The sequence below is a fragment of the Sceloporus occidentalis genome, unplaced genomic scaffold, assembly GCF_023333645.1.
Source record: "Sceloporus occidentalis isolate IW3139 unplaced genomic scaffold, rSceOcc1.0.p SCAF_26, whole genome shotgun sequence".
In the NCBI taxonomy this organism is placed as follows: Eukaryota; Metazoa; Chordata; class Lepidosauria; order Squamata; family Phrynosomatidae; genus Sceloporus; species Sceloporus occidentalis.
Window position 1 is genome coordinate 5,464,366 of NW_028317006.1, and position 24,292 is coordinate 5,488,657.

Consider the following 24,292-nt stretch of genomic DNA (forward strand, 5'->3'; position numbering starts at 1 on the left):
ATTATTTTTCCTAAAAAGCTAATCTTGCATTTCACATTATGTAAGGACCTTACTTTTTAACCTAGACCTTTAAGTCATGTTTATGCTGCTTCAGGGCTAATACCTTTGACATTACCAATAGGGTGCTGGCTAAAGTGCAAGTGATGTGACATTGTTGGAGATTAGCTGTCACTCTACATGACTCATAAGATGCAAGCCCAATGCATTGTTAGCATTATCACTTACTCATAATGATGTTTCTGTCAGATTCAGGGGGCTAACATGATAACTGCACTGTTATCAAGTGAATCTGTGGGTTCCTAGTAGACTTGGGCACCAGGGGGCTCTTCGTGTTCGTCTTCGTGCTCGTCTTCGGGGGGGGGGGGAATATTCGTATTCCGCGAATATTCGCCTGTTCCTGTCTTCTCTTCGGGCGAATATTCCTGAACATTCTTTGTGTTCGGTTTTTCTTTGTTTTTTCTGGTTAAGGGGTTAATACGGAGTTAACGCAGCTGTGGCGCCAGGAGTTTAAATGTCCCTATGAGCAACTCTATTGGTCGTCAGCAGGGGGCTCGTCTGCCAATGGTTGATGGCAGACAAGCCCCCTGCTGGCGACCAATAGGGTCGCTCGTACAGACTGTTAAACTCCTGGTGCCGTAACTTACTCTGCAGATCCCACTGGCCTCCCTGTTCTATCAGTTAAATGTCCGTACGAGCGACCAATAAAGTCGCTCGTACAGACATTTAACTAATTGAACAGGGAGGGAGACCAGTGGCATCTGCAGGGTAAGTTGCAGCATTGGGGTTTTAAAAGTCTGTACGAGCGACCAACAGAGTCGCTCGTGCAGACTTTTAAAACCCCAATGCTGCAACTTACCCTGCAGATCCCACTGGCCTCCCTGTTCTACCAATAAAGTCGTACGGACATTTAACTACCGTATATTCCGGTGTATAAGACCCCAGAAAATCTTCTCAAAAGTCGGGGGTCGTCTTATACGCCCGGTACTAACCGAGTACCGGGTACTTACTGAGCCGGAGAGTCCCACGAAGCCACGAATCTCTAGGGGAGGGGTGAGTGGAGAAGCCGCCTCCCCTGGGCCGGTCTTCAGGGCCGCGCCGAGGTAGGTGCAAGATCGTGATCTCCCCAACTAGCCCTGATCAGGAGGGCTGGTTGGGAGATCACGACCTCCCTCTAACTAGCCCAGCATTACGGAGCTCGAGGTCTGGCACTTCAGACCTCGGCTTCCCTGCTCCCTAATCACTACACATATATAGGCCTCCATGAGTAGTTAGCACAACTTTCTAAGAAGCCTCAGCAGTTACCACCTCCAAATGTAGTACATTCTAGAGCTTTACAAAACTATGAATAATGCTTTTTTGTTAAAGTGGAACTAAGGCTCCTCTGATAATATGTGGCCTATAGATATCCACTGATGTGAAGGTTTCCTCTAAAAGGACCTTATACAGACCTCAAATGTTTTCATACATTGAGATGAGTTCACTCATATCTATGGCAAATACATCCAATGCAGCACAACTCACTGCTATTTATTAAAAATGTAAAGTGTCCAGTCGTTGAAGTACCAGATATATGCACACATGGGAGTTTCCCAAGATTGGCTGCCTGTAGATTCCTGACTCTTTTGCTATATGGCGGTAATAAGGGGACATGCTGCTGCACGTAGGGGTTATTGCGTTTAGGTGTTTCAGCTATATCCATCACTAACAGATGTAAAAAATAAAGCACATAGGCAGCAATCTCCATTGATAAACATCGGCAGTAGAATGGGTGGTACTGAAGAGCTTGGAGACTTTACACATGGCTCTGTCATACAATTTCAACTTTGCCACAAGTCAGTTCACGATATTTCTGATCTGGTCCTCTGTAAGTGCTCAACCACAAAGAGCCCAGAGGTGGGTTGCTGAGTGTTGATGCGTGAACATAAAAATCACCTGTTCTCTGTAGGAAATCTGATTACTGTCTCAAGAAGCAACATCAGCACAATTACTGTGGGTTGGGAGCTTTATGAAATGGGTTTCCATGGCCAAGAAGCGGCACACAAGCCAAAGGTAACTATGCAGAATCCATATTAATGTCCAATAAATGCATATAGGTTTAGGTCGTATACCAGTAGTGTATTTCCAATGTTTTCCCATTTAAATTTTCATCCTGGTTTATGTTCTTTAAAAAATCATTAAGGATCTTGAACTTTACCATTTTAAAATAACATATAAAACTTTATATAATGACATATATTGTAACTGTTTCAAATAAAACACATTTAATATAATTGCTCCTCAAATGGAATTTTTATTTATTATATTATGTAAATTAATCTCAGACAGGCCCTCCTTACTTATATTTGTCTCTCATAATGGTGCAATATCTCAAACCAATAATGATAAAGAGTGGATGTGTAGTGAATGCACTCACAAAATACTGATGATATACAGGCTCTTCCAAATAAAATATTCTTTATTTCTTCTATTTCTAAAATAAATATAAAAAGAGAAAACAACCAATGGTGCAGAATCCTCCTGTAGTGGTATAAGCAATTTGGAATACACTTACAGGATAGTAGATTTTGCCAGGCACTTCAGTTGGTAAACGTCCATAAAAACTTTTTTTGACAAAACTTTTTCACTGCAGCCGAATTTACTGATTTTCTCCTGAGGAAGCCGCGAGGCGAAACGCGTTGAGAAGCACCCGAAAATCACTCAACTTAAGCAGTGTTGCTGTATGGACTTTTTATGGACGTTTACCAACTGAAGTGCCTGGCAAAATCTACTATCCTGTAAGTGTATTCCAAATTGCTTATACCACTACAGGAGGATTCTGCACCATTGGTTGTTTTCTCTTTTTATATTTATTTTAGAAATAGAAGAAATAAAGAATATTTTATTTGGAAGAGCCTGTATGAGATATTGCACCATTATTTTTTACTTTCTTCCCTACATGTACATGCGCCCCTATACCTGTGTCTTTTTCTGTTGAACACTGAGAGGAGTGTTGTCTGGGTTGCTGCAGTACCGTGGAAGTAACTTTATTTTATTTTTCACTCATTCACTACCTGGTGTTTATTATTTTTTTCCTGGTGATGTACGGCCTTGTTCAGTCTGACTTGGTTATGGGATGACTAGTGCTGCCACTTATTGCATACCTTCCAACAGTCCCGATTATCTGGCATTGTCCTGCTGTTCTGGATAGCTGCCCCACTCGTCAACTTTGAGAGATTTTTTTAATAGCTTTACTAAAAAAAAATATAGCGACTGTTTATAAATGTTAAGTTGTGGGGTCTCCCCTTTAACTTCAACATTCATAGACTTGAAAGTCTTTGCTAAAGTTGTTAGTGTTAACAATTCCAGTTGATAAATCAATGTTTTTCCAGACAGACTTATTTTGAGGTCAACATCTTCTGACAGCTAAAACTTACGTGACCCTCCAAGGGATGACATAGCTCTACTAGCCTACTATTTCCCACAGAGGTATTTCCGTCTGATTAAACAACATTAAGTGCATCAAAGCAAGAGCCAGAATACCGTTATCTGTCCATCACGAGGATTATTCATTGCATTGTTTGAAAGTCTGTGACCATGCAACCATGAGACAGGTTACTTCACTAAATGTAATTCACAGTATCACCACTAGAGGTCATTTCTGCGTCAGCAATGCAAATAAAAATGATCCACTTAGAGCAGACATGTCCAGCTGCTGTGATTGTGTAAGCTTCATAGTTAAAAGCAAGGAAGATGCAAGAATACTTTTTATTGTATGTAGATGCTCCTTTTAGACGACTTATACAGTAAATTAATAAAAATTAGGATGCTTTTATGCATTTAGCTGCATGACCAGACACGGGCGGCTAACAGGCTATTTCAGTGTGTCCAGCATTCAAACTGTTTAAAGAGCCGAAACCCCCTCCTCATCCCAGTAATTAAACCTTTCAAAAACTGTTTTAGGGCTTCTAGGAAGCTCTTACGGATGATTGCCTATAGATGGTGTCAATTAGCAAGCCTCTGAACACGGCAATACTATTTTGTAAGTGGAGCATGTTTGCTCACATAGGTAAAAACACTCCTTACCTATCCCCAAACTGCCCCCCTGGAGTGTTATAGGTGTTAAAAACTGAACTTTTTTATTTTATTTTGTATCTTACTCATTCTGCATTTAACTCAGTTCGGTATACTATACTCAGTGATGTGTTAATACCTGAAGAAAACAGCGTAATGTATAGAAACTTCCAAGCACTCAATGAAAACAGGGGTTAGTCACCAGTCCGGTATATATGGCTTCCACAAAGTGGAGATTCCGCTGAGATTTGTTACACTTTAGACACTATGATTTGTTATTTATATTTTTTGCAAGCTTTGAATTATGTATCCTGTATGAGGATCATCAAACAATATTTCAGGTGATCTTTTTAACAGTTTGTCACATGAAGCGCACAATCATTTTTTTGTTTGTCTACTATTAGTGTGTTGTGGGGAATTGCGTGTTGATCTTTGCAGCTGCTGTTCTGCGTGTTTTGGTGCTGAGTTTTACAACCTTTTGGTCTCCTGCAAGAAGGGTTGATTTATCTTAATAGCATATAGGTAAAATGTATAGCTAAGATGACGATGTGATCCGCATTGCTTACAACAAATTGATATTAACTAAATTCACATTTTGGCTTCTGAGCAGAATCTCACAGTTGGCCACTTGAGAAAAAAAAAACCAAAGTGCATTGTGAATAAATAAGGTTACCCTTTTTAATGTGTGCAAAAAAAAGAGGTGGTATTACCCTTTTTGCCCAAACATTTCGAAATATAGTACAACATACTCAAATTGTTATATTAAAACACACAACACAAGCTTTATAGAGTTTTCTCAATTTCAGTAGTACAAGCCATTGTTCTTGATGTGGAGTTCTATGTCAAAAAGGCTAAGAGAGTAGCATCCGTTAATGATATGTTCTAAAAAACAAGCTGCATTGGATCCTAAAATATATTCCGATTTAATACATTGTGGAAGCTAAAATCATTGCTTAGTAAGCCCAAACTATGCTATCGACTGGAGGCACAAACATGCATTCATACAAATATATCCCGGCATACACACATATAAATACACACACTCTGATTGTCATACGTACCGTATTGGCTCGGATATAGGCCGCACCCGAATATAGGCTGCACCCTAAAAGTTAGGTGCTTTTTTAAAGAAAAAAGTATCTGCCCCCCCCCCGAGATATGCTGCCACTCTGTCCCGAAGATGTACCCCCCCCCGAGATATGCTGCCACTCTATCCCCCCGGAGATATGCTGCCACTCTGTCCCCAAGATGTGTCCCCCCCCCACCAGACTTACCGGTGCAGACTCCACGGGGTCTTGCGGGGCTGGCGGGGGACATCTACGCATAACGCGTATTCAACTCCCGGTGCCGGCACTTCCGCCGTGGGAAGTACCGGCAAGGAAGATTGTTCGCGCAGACGTTCACCGGCAGCGGCGATGCGAGCATAAACAACCTCCGCTGCCGGCACGTCTGCAAGATGTGCTTTAAAAATCTCCCTTGCCGGCACTCCCCCCGTGGGAAGTGCTGGCAGGGGAGGCTGTCTGAGCGTATCAGAGAGTAGGATACGGGTCCCCTGCACCGCTGCGGGGGATCTGTATCCTAACCCCGCTGCCTGCGGGGACTTAAAGTGGGGGGAAAACGTGCGGCCTATATTCGGGCCAATATGGTAAGTGTTCAAGTTCCTACTTGCACAGAGTATCTCTGCTCATGAGACCACAGTAACATTGAGCCTTGCCTTTTCCTAACAATCAGAGAGCCCTGCAGCTTCCACTCTTATAACATGTGGCTACAACATGCCCTGGCTAATCCTGTCAAATGCAAGGATGTGAGAAGCTTCTTTTGCCATCACTGATGATACTCCAGAAATACACCCTGCCGCAAGAACATACCAGGGAACTCTCGGGGTCTGACGTGGGTCAGTTTCTTCTTCCCCGTTGTTGCATATATATTTTCTTAACCGTGTGCACAGTAAAAACACATATGGCTAGCACCTATCATTACCATTCAAATCATTTTCCAGAACTCACTTCTGATTTACAAAGATTAAGAAAATCACAGGGGGATACTTGGGAGCCTTTGCAATCTCAGTTTGTTTTTCTTTGTTTTGGAATAATTTCTTCATTGCTGTTCTTCTGATGTCTTTTGTTTTTGCTGTCAAGCTTTGTCTTGAACACAACATCTAAGTCATTCTCAGAAGAGACTGGTTTCTTTTCATCATCAAAATCCTGACTGTGCCCTTCCATTAGACAGGTATTGGCATCTGCAGGCCCAATAATGTTGACTGAAGGATTCTTCTGAATCTAGAAGGAGCAATATGACATCACGATGAAAACCGATGACTTCCGATCAATAAAAGCAAAGCCATAAAACAAAAGCATGGCGGCCATTTGATAAAAACAAATTATGTTTCAGTATAAAGCACTAGAGGATCCAATGTCAAACTTCACAATATGAATCATGTAGAGCGCAACATTCATAACTAGCTAAGGCTATGAAATAACATACCTCAGAAGACACCAACAATTATCAGGGTTGCCATCAGATGTTTTGGGGCCTTTTACATAACAAATGGACTTGGCTCCCCTCCCCAGATGATTCTCAATCCACACCACCAGGATTCTCTCTTCTATGCAGATTATTTGGTGGCACAGATGGCTAGGAGGTCGGGTTAGGGGCTAACGCAACCAGACTTGACTCGAGCCAGATGGTAACTAATCTGTGAGTCGTTTGCAAGGGCATGCAAGTACCTGCGACTTTAAGTGTTGTGAGTTAGACCAGAGCATTCAAGTTGCAAGCACTCACACTTAATTTGTGTAAATGTGATTCTCTTTGTATCTGTCAGGGTTCAGCCCCAGCCTTGGAAACTGCCAGGCGTGGCCGTCCCTTTAAGAGGTCTGCCTGGAGTTAAACTCCTCTCCACAGCTTGCTGTCCTGTTTATTTCTGTCTGTATTTTATGTACCTTTGCCCTCTTTCCCTTATACATCTCAGCTCCTCACTCCATCCCCTGTGTTCTTTGCCTTGTTGCCTGTTCTTTGTGGCATCCTGCACCATGTATGCATATCTTGCTATGTATATAATTTAATGTGCTGTGTATTTCTGTTCAGCTGTTTGGTTTTGCTATTACCTTGCCTCCCTCACCTGAAGCCTAGACGACTCACACCTGACCTAATGAACAGGCTTTATATCCCTGCCTCCCTGTAACAGAGTTGTGAGTTCATTAAGTTCTTTGGAGCCATAGTTCATGCCAGACGCTGGATCTGCCTGTTGGATTTGCCTACCTGCCTACCTGCCTGCCTACCTACCTGCCTACCTACCTGCCTACCTACCTGCCTACCTACCTGCCTACCTACCTACCTACCTACCTACCTACCCACCCAACTACCTGCCGGACCTACCTACCTGCCTGCCTGCCTACAGCTTTCACCTGGACTGCCTACTGGATGTCCCCTTTTTTGCTTGCTACCTGTCCCAGACCCTTTTGAGTACTTGCCTGGACTTTTCTACCCTCATATGCATGATATGCCTCCTACTCTGCTGCTTCTGGTGAGATGCCTTGCTTTACTTTTGTAATATAACCTATAACCAAACACTCTGCTTGTGTCCTTTGTGAAGTTTCTTTAAATCAGTGCGTTCTTACACTCCTGCGCTCTGGACTCCAACATCCAGTTAAGGGCTGCAATATAATGAGCCTGACAGTATCTAACTGTGCAGGGCATACTCGGCTAGTACAAAGGATACACTATATGGAGAAAAGTCGCTCTTGGTTTAATAGTTAGGTGTCCAAATACTTTTGTCCATATAATGTATCTCAACTTCTTTGCTATGCGATACCTTTAGAGCTACAAAACAGGTCCAGCTGGTAATTTTAAGACATAGGTTTTCAGATGTGCATACTGTAGGTACAGGTTCATGATCTTGGCACATAATTGGTGGGAGAATCACTGGCTTTGTAAATAGACCAGCCTAGACTTGTGCAAAGACATTCTGAAATTATCCAATCTTGTTAGGACCTAAGAGCTAAATGGGCCAGTGATGAACAGTGCAGAAGCAGGTTTCATTTGAGAAAGAAGTTTACATGAACAGGTCCTACAGGACAAGTAAAAAGGCTTAACTCTGTCTTCCTGTTGATACTAAAGCCATAGGCTTTTGGTTTTACACGTATGCCATCTCCAGCCACTGAGAAGGGGATGAACAGTGAGACATTCAGTGAGTCTGTGATGTCAGAAGGCTACCCTAAATTAATGAAACAAGCTACAGGACTGGCAAAATGAAGCAAACCATAATCTAAATTATGTATTATTATACGGAAGTAACTGCCATGTTTTAATCAAACATTTCTGAATCTGTGAACATTAAAAAATAGAAGCTGGCTGCTCAAAACACTCACAGGAATAGAATTTTAAGATGCTAACAGTACTCACTGCTGGGGCCTCTCTAAGTTGAATGCTTAACCAGATGTTTGTGCGCTGACTCCAGTCACCCGGGGCATCCACTTCCCACAAACGATCTCTTTCTTTGGGATGATCCATTAAGAACTTGGCACACACTGTACATAGAAGTGAATGTAAGCAGGTTGGCTTTACAGATTTAGCTATTCAATGATGATACAAAGGTCAACCTCGTGTTACATTGATATACTGAAGATCATAAAGCTGTAAATCAGAGGTTATCAATATTTCTTCATACTACTGAATCAATAAATGATTACTACTATATTGGCTGGCTTTTCAGTAACATATACTGTACAATCACCATCTGTCCAGTTAAAATCTATAATGAGAAAACATGTGAACCAAACAGTTGTCAGATATCTTATATTGGACCTAGCATTGATTATAGCTATTCCTATAGTTCTAATAATTGCTAACACTTTAATTGAAAAAAAATTAACAAATGGTAGGAAGAGACAAACCACAAAACAAATCAGTTATACATAACAAGTGCAAAAAGAATATAAACTTGTGGTTGCATGTTAGGGAATCACCACCATGTAAGTGAAGCTTAATATCATGGAAGAACTGTCACTTATTTCAACGCCCCTACTTCATTGTGTGCTTTTCTAAAAGTCCATTTCTTCTTTTGTTTTTTAAATACAGCTGTAACAGATGGTGGTGTCACAATCACTAAAACACTATATCAACCAATGGAAGCCCATTATCACTGATAAAGTGAACTAGTAGTATCCCAACTTATCGATGTAGTTCACTAAAGCCATTAACTTCCAGCCTTCCACCTATGAAGATATTGCATGTACCGTCTGCACTGTATTTCTAATCCATTCCATGTCATTTGGACAAAATGTGCTTTGAACGTTTGAACGTCTTTTGTTAATGTCTGTTTGTTAATGTCTTTAGTTTTGGAATGTCGTACATCCAACATGTAGCTTCTTACCGTGATACATAGCTGTGGAAATGGGGCAGCTGATACCCAAGGCAGATTCCCGTGCAAAGGTCTTGCAGTAATCTTGTAACATTTTTGTCCCAAAGCCTTGCCTCCGACATTTTGTTCTGACAAAAATTGTGTCCAGGACAGGCAGCAGGTAACATTGGCTGTTACTGCTGCTACATAAACCGCCTGTGGTAGAGAATCATACAGATTAATATAGTCACATTTTCTTTTTACAAGTCTGGATCATGGCGAACAGTATTTTTTCTACTGGCAGATAAATGGAACAGCCTCCCATCAGAAATGGTAGAAGCTAATAAAGTGAAGGAATGTAAACGGGCATGGGATAGGCATAACGCTATCCTGAATCCTGAATGAAAAAGTATACCATTTGGGGAAGTAAACCAAAAACACCCAAGTTCATGAAGGGATAAAAAAGGGTTAAGTTGCTACACAGAATACTAAAAGAATACTAAAAAATACAAATAAATATTTATTTATTAGAAAAAATATATTTGGACTGCCATTTGGTCTTTTCACCTAGGGATAGGCTGGTGAGAACTAAAATGTCACCAGTGATCATGGGTCTAGAATAACACACTGCCTGGAGACTACCTTGGTTTGCTTTTAATATGCCACGTTTTAGGTCAACAAACGGAACAGATTTAGGCTGGTGAGTAGCGATGAGGACACACCGGGAAGCTACACAAGATGCTTATCCTTCCTTTCTGCCTGTATTATAACTTCAAAGTGTATAATGCATATGCAGAGGATCCTGCAGAATCCTCCTATGCATTTGCATAAGAAACCCTGCGGAATTTCTATTCTTGATTGTCTCTCAAACAGTATCTGTGTGTCTGTTACTGTATGCTATTAGGATGAGTGGGTGTTAGCATGTGTGTTGGTGTTAGTGTATGGTATTACCATGAGTATGTGTGTCAGTGTATGATACATGTGTGTAGGTGTTACTGTATGGTATTACCATGAGTATGTGTGTCAGTGTATGATACATGTGTGTAGATGGTAGTGTATGGTATTACCATGAGTATGTGTGTCAGTGTATGACACATGTGTGTAGATGGTAGTGTATGGTACTACCATGAGTATGTGTGTCAGTGTATGATACATGTGTGTTGGTGTTACTGTATGGTATTACCATGAGTATGTGTGTCAGTGTATGATACATGTGTGTAGGTGTTACTGTATGGTATTACCATGAGTATGTGTGTCAGTGTATGATACATGTGTATAGATGGTAGTGTATGGTATTACCATGAGTATGTGTGTCAGTGTATGATACATGTGTGTAGGTGTTAGTGTATGGTATTACCATGAGTATGTGTGTCAGTGTATGATACATGTGTGTAGGTGTTAGTGTATGGTATTACCATGAGTATGTGTGTCAGTGTATGATACATGTGTATAGATGGTAGTGTATGGTATTACCATGAGTATGTGTGTCAGTGTATGATACATGTGTGTAGGTGTTAGTGTATGGTATTACCATGAGTATGTGTGTCAGTGTATGATACATGTGTATAGATGGTAGTGTATGGTATTACCATGAGTATGTGTGTCAGTGTATGATACATGTGTGTAGGTGTTAGTGTATGGTATTACCATGAGTATGTGTGTCAGTGTATGATACATGTGTATAGATGGTAGTGTATGGTATTACCATGAGTATGTGTGTCAGTGTATGATACATGTGTGTAGGTGTTAGTGTATGGTATTACCATGAGTATGTGTGTCAGTGTATGATACATGTGTGGGTGTTAGTGTATGGCGGTAGAGTGTGTGGGTGTGTGTATGTATTACTTACTGGGGTGGGGAGGGACACTGAAGAATACCTGCACCCAGACACCACCAAATCTAAGCTCACTCCTACTATTTATTATTTTATATAGCGCCATCACATTCCGTAACATAGTACAATGGGTAAACAGGACATAACAAGTAGTATATAACATTACAGTCTAGAGCTGTCTCAGTTTTGAACTAAATAGGGCTACATAACTTGCTGGTGCTATGTAAATAAAAATAATAATTCCTGAATTGAAATATACAAACATGGCAAAGAGGCATTAAACAATAACAAGTACTAAATATTAGGGAAATCTAGTAAGGGCTGCGGTTTTAAAGTGGAATAAGAATGGTCTTCGAGACCACGAGGTTACAGCGGTAATTGTGGGTGCATAATTCTGGTTTTCTACTGGAAAACGGCATAAACTTTTTCCATGGAATAAAACAGTGCAATAATGTATAGGGACAGTCAACAGCTTAAGTGAAAAGTGGAAGTGCTCTGTACGGTTCAGCAAGTCAGCAGACTGAGTATATTGTCAAAACACACAGCGGATGCCGTCACCTCGGTTTGGTGGGACAGTCAACAGGAGGTAATTATTCCTGTTGCTTTAATGCTGGCCTTGGCACTGGGGAAACCAGGCGTGAACTAGCTGCCAAAAATGACCCTGTTTGTTAAAAAACACTGACACCACTAAGAAGGAATGCAGCACAGGCCGCTCACAAACATTGTTCAGCGAGCTGGCATCTCACTGCGGACCAAGTTAAACATGTCATTAATGGAGAGCGGAGGTCATGTCAAATATCCTAAACACTTGTACAGGAGGGCACCACGAATGCATTGAACAGACACTGTTATTTATAAAGCATTGCATATTGACATACACAGATACCCAGATAAACAGCGAATGGAAGTCTACAGCTCGGTTTAGCTGGATTATGCAATCCCAGGCTTTGTAAAAATGTGTATGAAGCCAAAGTGATTCCACCTTGTATACCCCAGAGAATAGTTTTCTTACATCTTATATGAAAGTAATCATATATGTGCGCTAAAGAAAACTTAGCTATAGCACGCCCCTGTAACATGATTTTGTAGCAACATCTGAGTGGCATGCATCCACAATATGGCTCATCAGTATAGAACATTAAATTACAAGCTTTCATGTTTCTCCCTTGTGCTTTAGCATTTTCTCGCCTTCTATTGTACTTTTTACCAGTGCTTTTGTTGTACCTGCTGTTGAAGTTCATTACTGTGTGCGGGTCCAGCATCTAGAGGCACATTAGACTAATCAACAATGAAACGGCTGTAGATGGGATTTTTAGGTCTATGCACGTCCTCCAGGTCTGGCACCCAAAAGGTGTGTTTAGTGGCCTTTAGTGCCCCTATAGCTGTGCTCCAGCTAAGGATCTATCAACTGCAGGGGTTTTTTTTTTAGTTTGTTCCAGAAATGAGTCTTCTGACGTGGATATTCTCTGCTTAAGAGCACCGCTATCCGCTCTGCAAGAACTGTGGTTAAATAGACAGTGCTGATATGAGATGACTAACACTACTACTACTGCTACTACTTTGTATGCATATTTTATTTTTATAATTAATCGGAAAACATTACAGATTTAGTGGTACAAAGAACATTCACCTTTGTTTTTGTATGTGTAAAAAGCCACAGCCTCACCGCAGTGCCACAGGATCCTGGCCAGCTCTCCTGCCGAGTGTGGAAGGAAGCGGACGCCGTCCTCTAAACCAGCATTCTCCGCAAACCCGCACACCAGGCAGTTTAGAGCAAAGAGGGCAACGCGGTCTCCAAACGTTTGGACCTGTACAATGACAGTAGTGTGTAATCAAGAAAGCATCACACAGCTGACCTAGTCCGGTTCTCTTGACTTATAACTCTCTGGAGCTTAGTTCTGGTGAGATGAATCCTTTCAACGTATCAATTTTTCTATAACTATTATACCGTAAGCTCCCACTAACAAGACTCCCCCATCACCACTGTCTTCTTCCTTGACTATTCACTAAATCTAAGGAATAGCGGCAATACAATTTCTAAAATAAAGCTTTGAGGATTCATTTAATAGACATTTTAAATGCATATTGGAGTTCTTTTCCACAGACCCCAATGCATTCTATTTTTCTTGGAATTACGTAGATACGATTCGCAAGCACTGAAGAGCTCCCATTGAAGTCTCAACTCAGCATTAACCTAGCATACGCCCAGCAAGGAGCTGGACACCCATTGATTTCAAACAGTTCCACCAGGTAATTTTTTATTTCTATTATTTACGTTTTCTGCACGCCAGACTGCTAGCAAATGTAATGATCAATAGATTTAATGTATCCAATCAAAATGGATATAGATACCATAAAAGTAAAAAGAACAACCAAAAAAAACGTAAGATCTTTTGTTCTATTTATGTTAACCAATTGGTTTTCATACTTTAAATAGTACTCAGGTCACTTCTGGACGACAGACTTCAATGCGTAATGTGGATGCAAGTAAGGATTGAAGTTCAACTTCAGATCTCTTAGGAATTTTAATAACAGGACACACAATGATCACCTGTAAAAGACCTTCTCGGCTGGGGATAGATGATCGTAAGATTTCATCAAGAGGCCACCAGGTGCCTTTTAAGTACATTGCCAGAACTAAGGAGACAGAAACACTGTAATGTGTAATGAAAAGAACGTTCAAACACCTCTATTAAAGTGCTAATGTGTAGCCATTAACGTTGCATGGACAACTCATACCTAGCATTTGAGCGGAAGTAGCATTACTGAAACATATTTATTATGTATTAAATAAACACATAAGCACAAAGTCCTGAATATGTAAGACAAGTCATGTATGCATCACACAAAAATCACATCTTAGTCTAATTTTTAAGAAACGAGTCATGGCGCCCATACCATGTCTGTAAAAGCGTTCTTCCTCTCCAAACACCACCCAGGGAATGCAACACACGTACTGATAGAACATCATTCAACATAACACCCTAATACCTTACCTGTCTCTGTCTGCTTGGGGTTTACCAAAACCAGCATTTTCCCATAATTTTCCTCTCTGTACAGTGGTATGTGACGAATGCTACTTGCATCTATTTTTATCTAGAAAGAGTGATTGTTGTTGTGAAAAACAATTTTAAAAAATCCTTATTTATTATTTTTATAGTAAAAATACAATTTTCAAACAAAGATTGGTGCAAACTACCTTTTGGTGTGAAATTTGTATTTTGCTTTCACAATAATCAGGTAAATTACTAGACGTGGAGTCTTGCAGATTTAGCACACTGATCGTGGCTGACCAGGGGGCAAGTGGGTTCGCCAAAAAATCTGCCCTATGCAAGCTGCCGGGACACTAGCTCCTGGCAGGGCAAGAATAGCGATATTAAAAAATCTGCATCATATGACTATAGCCTTATAAGCAGCTCCTGTCTGCTTATAAACAAATACAAAAGTAGAATGTGGGCTTCTGTTTCTTTTAGAACTTATAACTTGTATTAATTCCCGAGTTTCTCCTTTTTATGTATGTTCTATACTGTATTTCATGGACTTGATCCGCTACCAAACTACCACTACTTTTCAAGCTACAACAAATAAAACTCACTTCCCCGCTATTGAAAACAAACACGTCAATGCGTAGGCGCAGGTCCGAAAATATCCACAAGAGCATATCATATCTCATCTGAGCCGAGGTATCTATCCCCTACAAACGCTTCACATCATGAATCATTTAGTCTAAAGGGCTAAGGCACATATTGTGATGACTTCTGCTTATGGTATACGGAGTCGGGAGAGTGGAAAGCAGCATTAGATGAGTTCAGTTTAGCCTTTTTCAGGGACTTGCCATGGCACATTATACATGTCCACCTGACCATGTTTTTAATAATTTATAGGAACTGAACAGGGTAATAAGATTTTCCCATTGTTCTCAATCTAATAAACACAGAGAAAGATACCTGTGTATATCTACCTTCTTCAAATCCATCTAAGTGGAGCGTAATTGCCAACAGTAATGTTCCTCCACTGCAGCAAACTCATTCTGGATAATAACATTTCTTCTGGTCACTGGCCTACATCAAGGTTGGAGAGCGGGGCTCACATTTCAGAATAATTCTAGTGTCTGGTCCTGCTTTATGATTAAGCGACTGCGAGGTAAAGCTGATCACTGTGCGAACCTAATTAAAATACATTGTAGGGCTAGTCCTGTACTGCTGTGTTATATTCCTCTGCACCACGCAGGACCTATGGAACTGCAAGCGGCTGCTACTTTCTAACCTTGGGCTCGGAAGCTCGTCGTTGGTCATTTGCCTTGACTTAGAAGAACAAGCCCTGTATATCTTGAGACTTGCATGGGTCCTGCGATGTCAAAGTTGTGAACGAATCTGCAAATATGCAACTTTACAGGAGTGGAAGCATTTTTAAGATAAAGGGCTTGTTTTTATGAGGCAACACAAAGGATTAGTGATGAGCACATGGTTGGAGGGTAGTAGACATACTGCTCCCAGACTTTGTGGCTGCTTTCGTTAAGAATATAAAAGTGTTCATCACGCCAGTGCTGTGAGGCAGACACCAGAGGGCACCAAGAGAAAAGGCTCTGATCTCCCTTCCACATATGCCGTTGAGAGCACTTAGAAGAGCCAGATCTTTACAGAATGAACTCCTGCTCGATATCTCGGCAGATGGAGGTATGTCGAGTCAAAGCACTGGCTTTGTGTGTCAGACATGGGGGGGACGATGAAATAGGTTTAACCGCTGCCTTGGTTTATATAGGTTATGAGGAAAGCTGCATGATGGGTGGTATTTTATTATTTTATTTATTTTTTACTAGTAACCTCTTAGCTTAGGGTTTCACAACAAAATTAAGCATGATCATAAGCAAGAAGGTAATAACATCAATACGAACTAATTACATATTCAAATGAGCGTATGAAAAAACAGGTTCACATACACTACCGTTCAAACGTTTCCTTGTTTTTGAAAGAAACCCAAATTTTGTCCATTAAAATAGCATCAAATGGATCAGGGATACAGTGCCGATGTTGTTAATGTTGTAAATGACTATTCTAGCTGGAAACAGCTGATTTTTAATGGAATATCTTCTTAGGCGTACAAAGGTCCTTTATCACTCCCATCACTCCTGTGTTCCAATGGCACGTTTGCTAATCCAAGTTTAAATTTAAAAGGCTAATTGATCCTTTTTTTTGCCTTCTTTCTGATCTACAGCCCGGCAAAGGGTTGAGTTTGATGGAAGCAAGTCTTACTAAGCTACTATAAACTATAAACATCACTAAAAACTCTAGCCTACACAGCTAAAAATGTCCTTGTTTTTCCATGAAAACAGCTAATTGACCCCAAACTTGAACGGTAGGGTTTACATGTATTGCCTTCCTTGTTATATTTATTATTTTATATTTGTTTTACCTACAAACTTACCTTCTCTCCATCAGTAGTAGTAAAGAAATGGGCAGACGATGTGTCCTGCTGGGTAATCCGTAAATAATATTTGGCCGCAGTCTCCAGGATACCTTGTAAATCGACAGAGTTAAAGTAATCGGCCAGGGAAGATGGTCCTGGGAAGAAACAATGTGTTAGTAAAGTGCACTGCATCAAGGACAGGATCGTCTATCCTTTTCATTTGTATCGTCTAAGGTATGTCCATATGTACAAAGGATACACATAAGGCTCTCATGAATAATACATACCAAGTAGTATCTTTTTTTCACAAAAAAATTATAATAAGGAAAAAACTTATCTTTGATGTTCTATGTTTTATTGGTTCATTATTCTGTGTGGCGATATAACATAATACAATAAGGGATAATTAGACCAAATGTTTTTACCCATCATGTTTGTACGCTAAGACTATTCTGCTCATCTAGTCTGCACAGTTTCTCTGTTGTATAAACCTCAAATGTTTTTCAGTACATGGTCTTATTTTATATTCAGGATATCCTTATGCCCATGCCATACATGTTCAAATGCCCTAAGTGTATTTACCGCTGTTGGAGTTATAATTTAAAGTTTTCGTTTCTATGTTCCAACTGCCCCCTATAATCCAGAAGTGGCATATTACCTGTATTATACAGGTATAAGACTGTCCTTACCTACAAAGAGTTACAATAAAACAAAGGGGGTGGGGAGACTTACTTTAATCAGTACTAGGACTACTATGTAACCACAAGGAGGGTAAATATAGAAGCAAGCTAGGCCTCATCTGCGGGGATTCCAGACATTCCCGAAAGCTGCATTATGGAGAGCATCTCAAACTGGGCTGGTAAACAAGCCCCCTCCATCATACGGAGCACGCCTTGGGCACAGGAGACCAGATATGATATTAGCTCTGCCGTAAGAAAACCTACCGACTGCATACAACCCAGCCCCATGTTATAGCTCCAACACATGAGATGCCACGAGTAGATCAAGTCTCCAGCCAGGCATTACTATACAGCGAGGAGACAACCTTCTAGATATAGCAACCATACATAAGCAACAAATACATCAACTACTTAAGAAGTAATAGGAGCTCACTGCTTGAACCCTTCTTGAGCTGTCAGAATGTGTTTTTAAAAGTGTCCCCACGCTCACGAACGAGGAACATACAAACATAGAATCTGAATGCCTCGGCCCGTTCCGGCTGGCCAGTTTTGTAACTTCTTTGATATGTCAGACCTTACTTTATCCTTGGTCGCAAAAACAGCTTTAATGCTGTGCATGTTCAAAAGTCCTGCACCTTTATCACTTTACATCGCACTTATCTCCCAACCTATTTCTTACAATGCAGCTATACCACAAACCATCTCATTTGAGAACTCATCCAAGCATATCTCCACCTCTAAAATGTACTTATTTTGTAAGTATGTATTTAGATCATATCCCTTCCTTCTTGTCCGTTCCTTCAAGATATACATGTTCCTTTAGACATTACTCATACGTTTCATCCAGTAAGACAAGTATGAGACCTTTTTGGACCTCAAGAACAGTACACAATACCTAGGAGAAGCGATCAGTCATTTCTGCCATCAGCCTACCTTACTTGTCTACATTGAATTCCTCAGTGATGTTGAGGATACTCCTGATGTTGTAGTCATACACATCGTATATACACATTGTCGAGGTCATACACATATAGTAGTTTAGACATACTATATAACACCACTGCGCAGGAAAGCATCATTTTGCACCTTTTATTAGGGTCTTTCTAAACCTGCCACCAGTTGGATATTTTTGATATTACAAAAGGAGCGTCTTGGTTAAAGGGACAGTTTACGGTCTTTAAATGCCTTCTTCTATAGCAGGGCTTTCAAAGGACACAGTGAGTACGAAACTAAATATCTATACAATTACACTGACTGCAAAACAACAAGCATAAACTATTAGTAGTTCTAATAAATCAACGCGGTGAGTGTAACAAAATAAACGGGTTCTGGAGTCACCAAAATGTGCTTGCCTCTTTAAACGGGGGTTTTAAGCAGGTTATTTTCCTTGCTTGCTATCGATTTGCATGGACACATATTATTGCGGGTATACATGTGATGAACGAGTCAGACCCGTGCCATGACTTTAATAACAAATACAAGGATGGTATCCAATTGCAGGTTCAGCCGCTGTGATCCATTCCAACTGGAAGGACCATTTACAAACTCAAAAGTATATGTGCCCCATATGCTCCAGTGTGACCGAACAGGTTCCAATCTCTCTTATATTATTAAGATTTATATACGTAATTATATTTTTTATTTATAGAGTGCCAGTATATCCTGTAGTGCTTTATATCTTTCTCACGAAGAGGTGGGTATAGGGCTAAAGATTGCTTCTAATCTCATAATAAAACACACCAAGTGATGATGGTGCTGCTATTAGTTTTTCTCTTGGGCAATCGAGGGAAGAAATTGGCACCGATACTCTGAAATTCCATCTGCTTTGTGTACATTATTCATCAAGTGCTTAGAAGCATCCTGTGCATTTCCATTTGTCGATGTATAGCAAGCCCAGCGATGATGGCAGAGAGCGAGGAGAATTCCACTAATGCTGGGTCAGAGGACCGGAAGGGTCTTTGTACTTTTCACTTGGCATCACTATCTAGAATACAGAGTGTTATATAGATGAGCAGGGGTGTGAGTCCCCTACACCAGAATTATTGGCAAGTAAGCATAAATATTAGCATCTAGATGATGATATATTTAGCACACGTGGGGAAAATGTCAAAAGTTCAATTTAATGTCCCTGATAAGACCTGCTGGAGAAGAATGCATTTGAAAGTAGTCTTAAAGTACTTTCATATGCATTTTTTTTTTAGAAAGGAATAAAATAAAGCACTTACTCCTCTGTGATCTGACTTCTTCAAGCAGGCAATCGGTGGCAGGAAAACGGATCAACTGAAATCAATGGGATCACTTTCACATGCGTCGGGGTCTGAACAGAGCGTATTGTATGGGGACATTGTACAAAGGGACCACGCATTATAATGCATATGGCGGCTGGGGTGTCCCTTTGAACCTTAGAGGTCCCTTTTTCAGGAAGATTCTTGAAGGCCCTCTGAAGTCCTTGGAAATTTAATTCAGCTGGCCCGCTAAAAACAGGTATCACAAACTATTAAAGAACCTCTGATTTTTACTGCATTGATTTTGCTTTAATATTGGGTTTTCTGGTACTGAGTGTGCATTATTCTGCATTGATTTTATTATTTCACTGTTCTAAAAGGCACAACCCATGAAAAACTTGCTATGTCATTATATCACGTGCTAGCGAAACCCTCTGTACTAAAAAAAAATGCAACCCGTTACTCCAAAACATTTTTTTCTAGAAATCAAATGAAACTGGAGTAAATGTAAATATTTTCACTTTCAAAAGAAAAATATTTTTTATAGAGCTACATGCATAGCAACAGAAAGGGTTTTATCCTCTAATGGAGAAGTCTGCAGAAGAGATAACATTTTAGCTCACTAACTTCACTATCCATTAGACATAACCCTTATTATTATTTATTGTTTTATATAGCGCCATCATATTCCGCAGCGCTGTACAATGGGTAGACAGGCCATAGCAATTACTTAGAGAAACAAGATGTAAGAAGGGTCCTGCTCAAACCAGTTTATATGCTTAGTTCATCGCAAAGTCAGGCATAAGTCGTCAGCAATGTAACTACGTATCGCACAGGATCCGCCAAGCTCTTCTTCCAGGAGCAGGTCATGCGGGTTATAAATATGTCATACAGACACCTGGAAAAGGTCAGTAAGGCCCTTGCAAGGCCACCTTAGTCCATAAATACATTAATACTGACTTTGTATTGTAAGGAGGTTTCATAAAACCACTCTGCAGTCCATTTCGGCTTTAGAGTGTCTTCAAAACTGTAGAACGACCTAACAAACAACCTACTAGATTTCTAAATATTACTACTCCAAGGCATGGTTTTAATACATGCAAATATTCCCCCGTATTAAAATATTTCATACAATAAAGCCTAGTCCAGAGCAATGCAACACTTCAGCAGCTAACTCCCATGACTCTCGGCCAGCAATTCTAAGCCCAGTAGAGATATGATGGGATTTCACGCAGCAGCTGCAGAGCTACCCATGCTTTCTGTGTCTGTTTTTTTTGCTTTATCCATATTAAAGCGTTAAAGGATAGAGTTTCCTGAAGAGAGGTGTTTTGAAAGCTAGGAGAAAAGTTCAAGGCAGAGATTAAATGGCTTAGTGAATTAAACATATCAATGCCTTTCCACAATTAAAGCCAGCGTGTTTGCGGGTTTTTTTTTTTAGCTCTAGCAATATTTCAATAATAAGAAGAATAATACTTATATGTACATCAGCCTGACCGTTCGTCAGAGCAATATATATGTTTTGGTTGAAGCCATGTTGTTCACGGTTCACATGTAGCAATAAAAAGACGCTGCAATTAAAGGCTCCGTTAAAGGTAACAGAATGCAACATTTATTACAGTTTAACGAACTATCAGCATATTTACTTTTATTTTAAAATTAATCTCCTGATATTCATGAATAAATTGCGGTTCCCTGGACAACCTGATAGAAATACCTATCCGTTTCCCTAAACCAAATGAAAAATGGATCTGTAGTCTACCGTCTGCGTCCCAAATGAAATGGAAAAACTCACAATGCTAGGTAAAGCCATTATTGAGATAACCTCCATACTGAGAACTACTTAGTATCACTATGTATCGCTGACCAGATCTTATGCATTGATAAGGAATAGATTTTTCTAAAATCAAATATATAACTAAGAGGTTTTTTCTTTAAAGGGACAGCTTAATGTACATAAATACATCCGTGACCTTAGGTTTGCTTTAAATCATTGGGACTCTTTCCGCTGCTGAAGCTGGCTGGCAGTGAGTAAACCTCGTGTCGGGAAATCCGTCCAGCCTAATACATCTCATGCATGGCAAATAACTGGGGGGCTTGGGAAGAAGCAAATGCATATGGGGGGTTTTGCAGACACCAATCACCCAGAGTTGGCATTAATGGTTTTCCTGAAACACAAGGTCTTGCAGTATGTATGTACTGTGCAATAAGTATGATGGCGTACAGGGGATGCGTGTGCAGAGCTATCCTCTCACTTCCTACAGCTTCTTGCAAGTAGGTCCATTTTATGTTATTTCAAAATGTGGCTTTACTTTTTGACCAAGTGCAGTATCCCTGAGTAATGGAGAGGATAGCCGACTCTCCAGCCTCAGACCGAGTCTCATGGAGCACCAGGTTGTATTAACCCAAAGGCACAATGCATAAGCGAGGAAGGCTTTTATCAGACTCATTTCTAGTAGGAGATTCTCTTATGATTCCAGTCTGAGGATCTCATGTGTTTTGCACTGTTGGGTATTAATTCTGCTATTCATGTTTTTTTTTGTGTGTGTAAAATTAGAACAGTGCTTCTGTGTTCCAGGGCGTGTACCTGAAGATAAGGATTTTTTGTGAAAGTGGTGGGTTTTGGTCTTACTGGCCACACCATGACTCTCTTCTGGGCCTGTCCCTCACCTGAAGAAAGCAAGTAAAGCCCTGGGGTACCAGAGAGATCTTCTCTTACTGCAGGCCCTAGAGAAGATCCAAACGTCCTTCTGACCAGGGAAAGGCAGACTTTTTGTGTGGCTCCTCAAGTACCACTAGCAAGTGGGACAAAGACCCAAGTGGGGAAGAACACTGGGGCTAGGCCTATAGTGTCAGCCTAGTTGACACAAGCATGACCTCTCTTTTAATGCTAAGTCAATATTTGGGAATCATACAGGGGCACTAACGTTTGGATCAGGAACCATCACTGGGTTGTGCCAGGGTGACCAACTCTGCCCAGCACTGGCTAATGGGGATCAGTTTGAAGAACAGGCTGTATTAATGATACTTTAAACACTGACGACTGAGTGAACTATATATATATATATATATAAATACGGTATATATATATATATATAGTACAATAAACTATGTATATACGGTAGTATAGTAATGTCGTAACTTCGGATTAGAAAGCACATTTTATTAACGTGCTGCTAATAAGAGGCCACCTCACAGGATGATCAGAACCATGTGATCAGTGCACCTGCCCCAGCTCAGCACAGCCCGATACGGCCTCTTACGGCGTAATGTAAATACACGTTTGGTATATAACACCCAGCGCATAGACGACCCAGCTCTGATATACATATATCGATATATATAATGTGTGTTAATATACTTGCAACAAGCGGCTGTTTAGCAGCGTTAGGGCCACTGCACACACAAGCAGCACTTCATGCATGTGAGCCTACCGCAGCATGCTGTATATACTACAGGCCGAGGCTGTGAGGCCTAATCACGGACAGGCTGGCTTCTAGCGGTAACCACTATACCTCCTGAACCCGCAGCCCCGCAGCCTGTGATCGGCAGCTCCATCATATCCGGTCTGTGGCCTCTTTCACTTTCCAAACCCGGCCTCCTTCCTGACCCCGCCCCAGTGAGGCGGGGCGTCCCGCAGCCTGCTATTAAACTTCATGCAACGCAGTCAGTTAGTAGTAACAGTTTATAAGATGGGGTATTAGGAATAGATGAGACCCCCATCTTCCCCTCATACCCGCACGGAGAGGCCAGCAGTAGAGGCCTTCACTTTTATAATATTTTATACAAAATAAGACGAATACGACTTTTCCCAGACAGTTGGGCATATATTTAGTTTGCAAAATTTATGGGAATGTTGAAAAGCAGTAAACATCTTTTTATGATATTTCCCTGTAAGAAAAATATGCTGTTATTACACATTAAATTCCAGCTTGTATAGCAGGTTGCTGTGGTATCTATGCTTGCCAAGGTACCTGGATTTCCATGGCCAGTCCCTACATTTGTGCCAAAAGCGCAGTAGCATAATTTCAAGCTTGAACCCTAGCATGAACCACGCTGTATTTCCACATCACAAGTGTCTAGCGGAGGTTGTGGGGGATACATGCCCCACACCGCAGATATGAGGGGAATGAATATAGTATGATAATCAATAACGGTCAAGCTACCCCAATATGTAAAAAAAGGGTGCCAGCGATCCAACAGTTCCCCGTATACTGCCAAATCAATGTGTCTATATATATATATATATATATATATATATATATACATACATACAAAGAAGTCTAATAACAGAAATACTTTATTATATCACGTGAAGCATGTATTAATACAACAAATCAATACAGATACAAATAAGCCGTCGCTTACCGAGCCGGAACGCTGGGTTTTTCTTGTTTGGGTATATGCTCTTGTATCGGTTTCATTGCTTGGTACATGCTTTTTTACGTATATTATTTTGACTAGGCTGTACTTGTACGCCATTGTTAAGTAAGTGGCTAAATACATTTGTCTTTTGATACAATACAGTATTTGCGTATATATTTTATTTACAGTTGTGCAGCTTGCTTGTATATGAATATCGTGTGATCAGTCAGCCCGACTACAGCACACAGAAGTAGGGAAAAGAAACCTGCGCCACGGGGGCATTTATTACCTGCCTAGACATCAGACGCGCCGGACCCATGAAACCATCAGTGGGTTGTTGCTATATCAACAGGGATCCGTCCTGTCAATCACAACCCTTTATATGTATTTCATCCCC

The 24,292-nt window shown here is 40.6% G+C and overlaps 1 protein-coding gene across 1 annotated transcript; it reads right to left on the reverse strand.

Annotated features, from left to right (window-relative positions):
- Positions 1 to 6,113: 6,113 nt before the first annotated feature.
- Positions 6,114 to 24,012, reverse strand: LOC149300032 (protein FAM169B-like). Its single transcript, XM_089485512.1, has 8 exons — positions 23,899 to 24,012; positions 22,275 to 22,325; positions 14,219 to 14,318; positions 13,774 to 13,859; positions 12,853 to 13,030; positions 9,422 to 9,604; positions 8,452 to 8,576; positions 6,114 to 6,329 (listed from the first exon to the last, which is right to left on the reverse strand). Exons 1-8 carry the CDS (start codon positions 24,010 to 24,012, stop codon positions 6,114 to 6,116), a joined length of 1,053 nt encoding a protein of 350 aa, XP_089341638.1.
- Between the last annotated feature and the right edge of the window lie 280 nt (positions 24,013 to 24,292).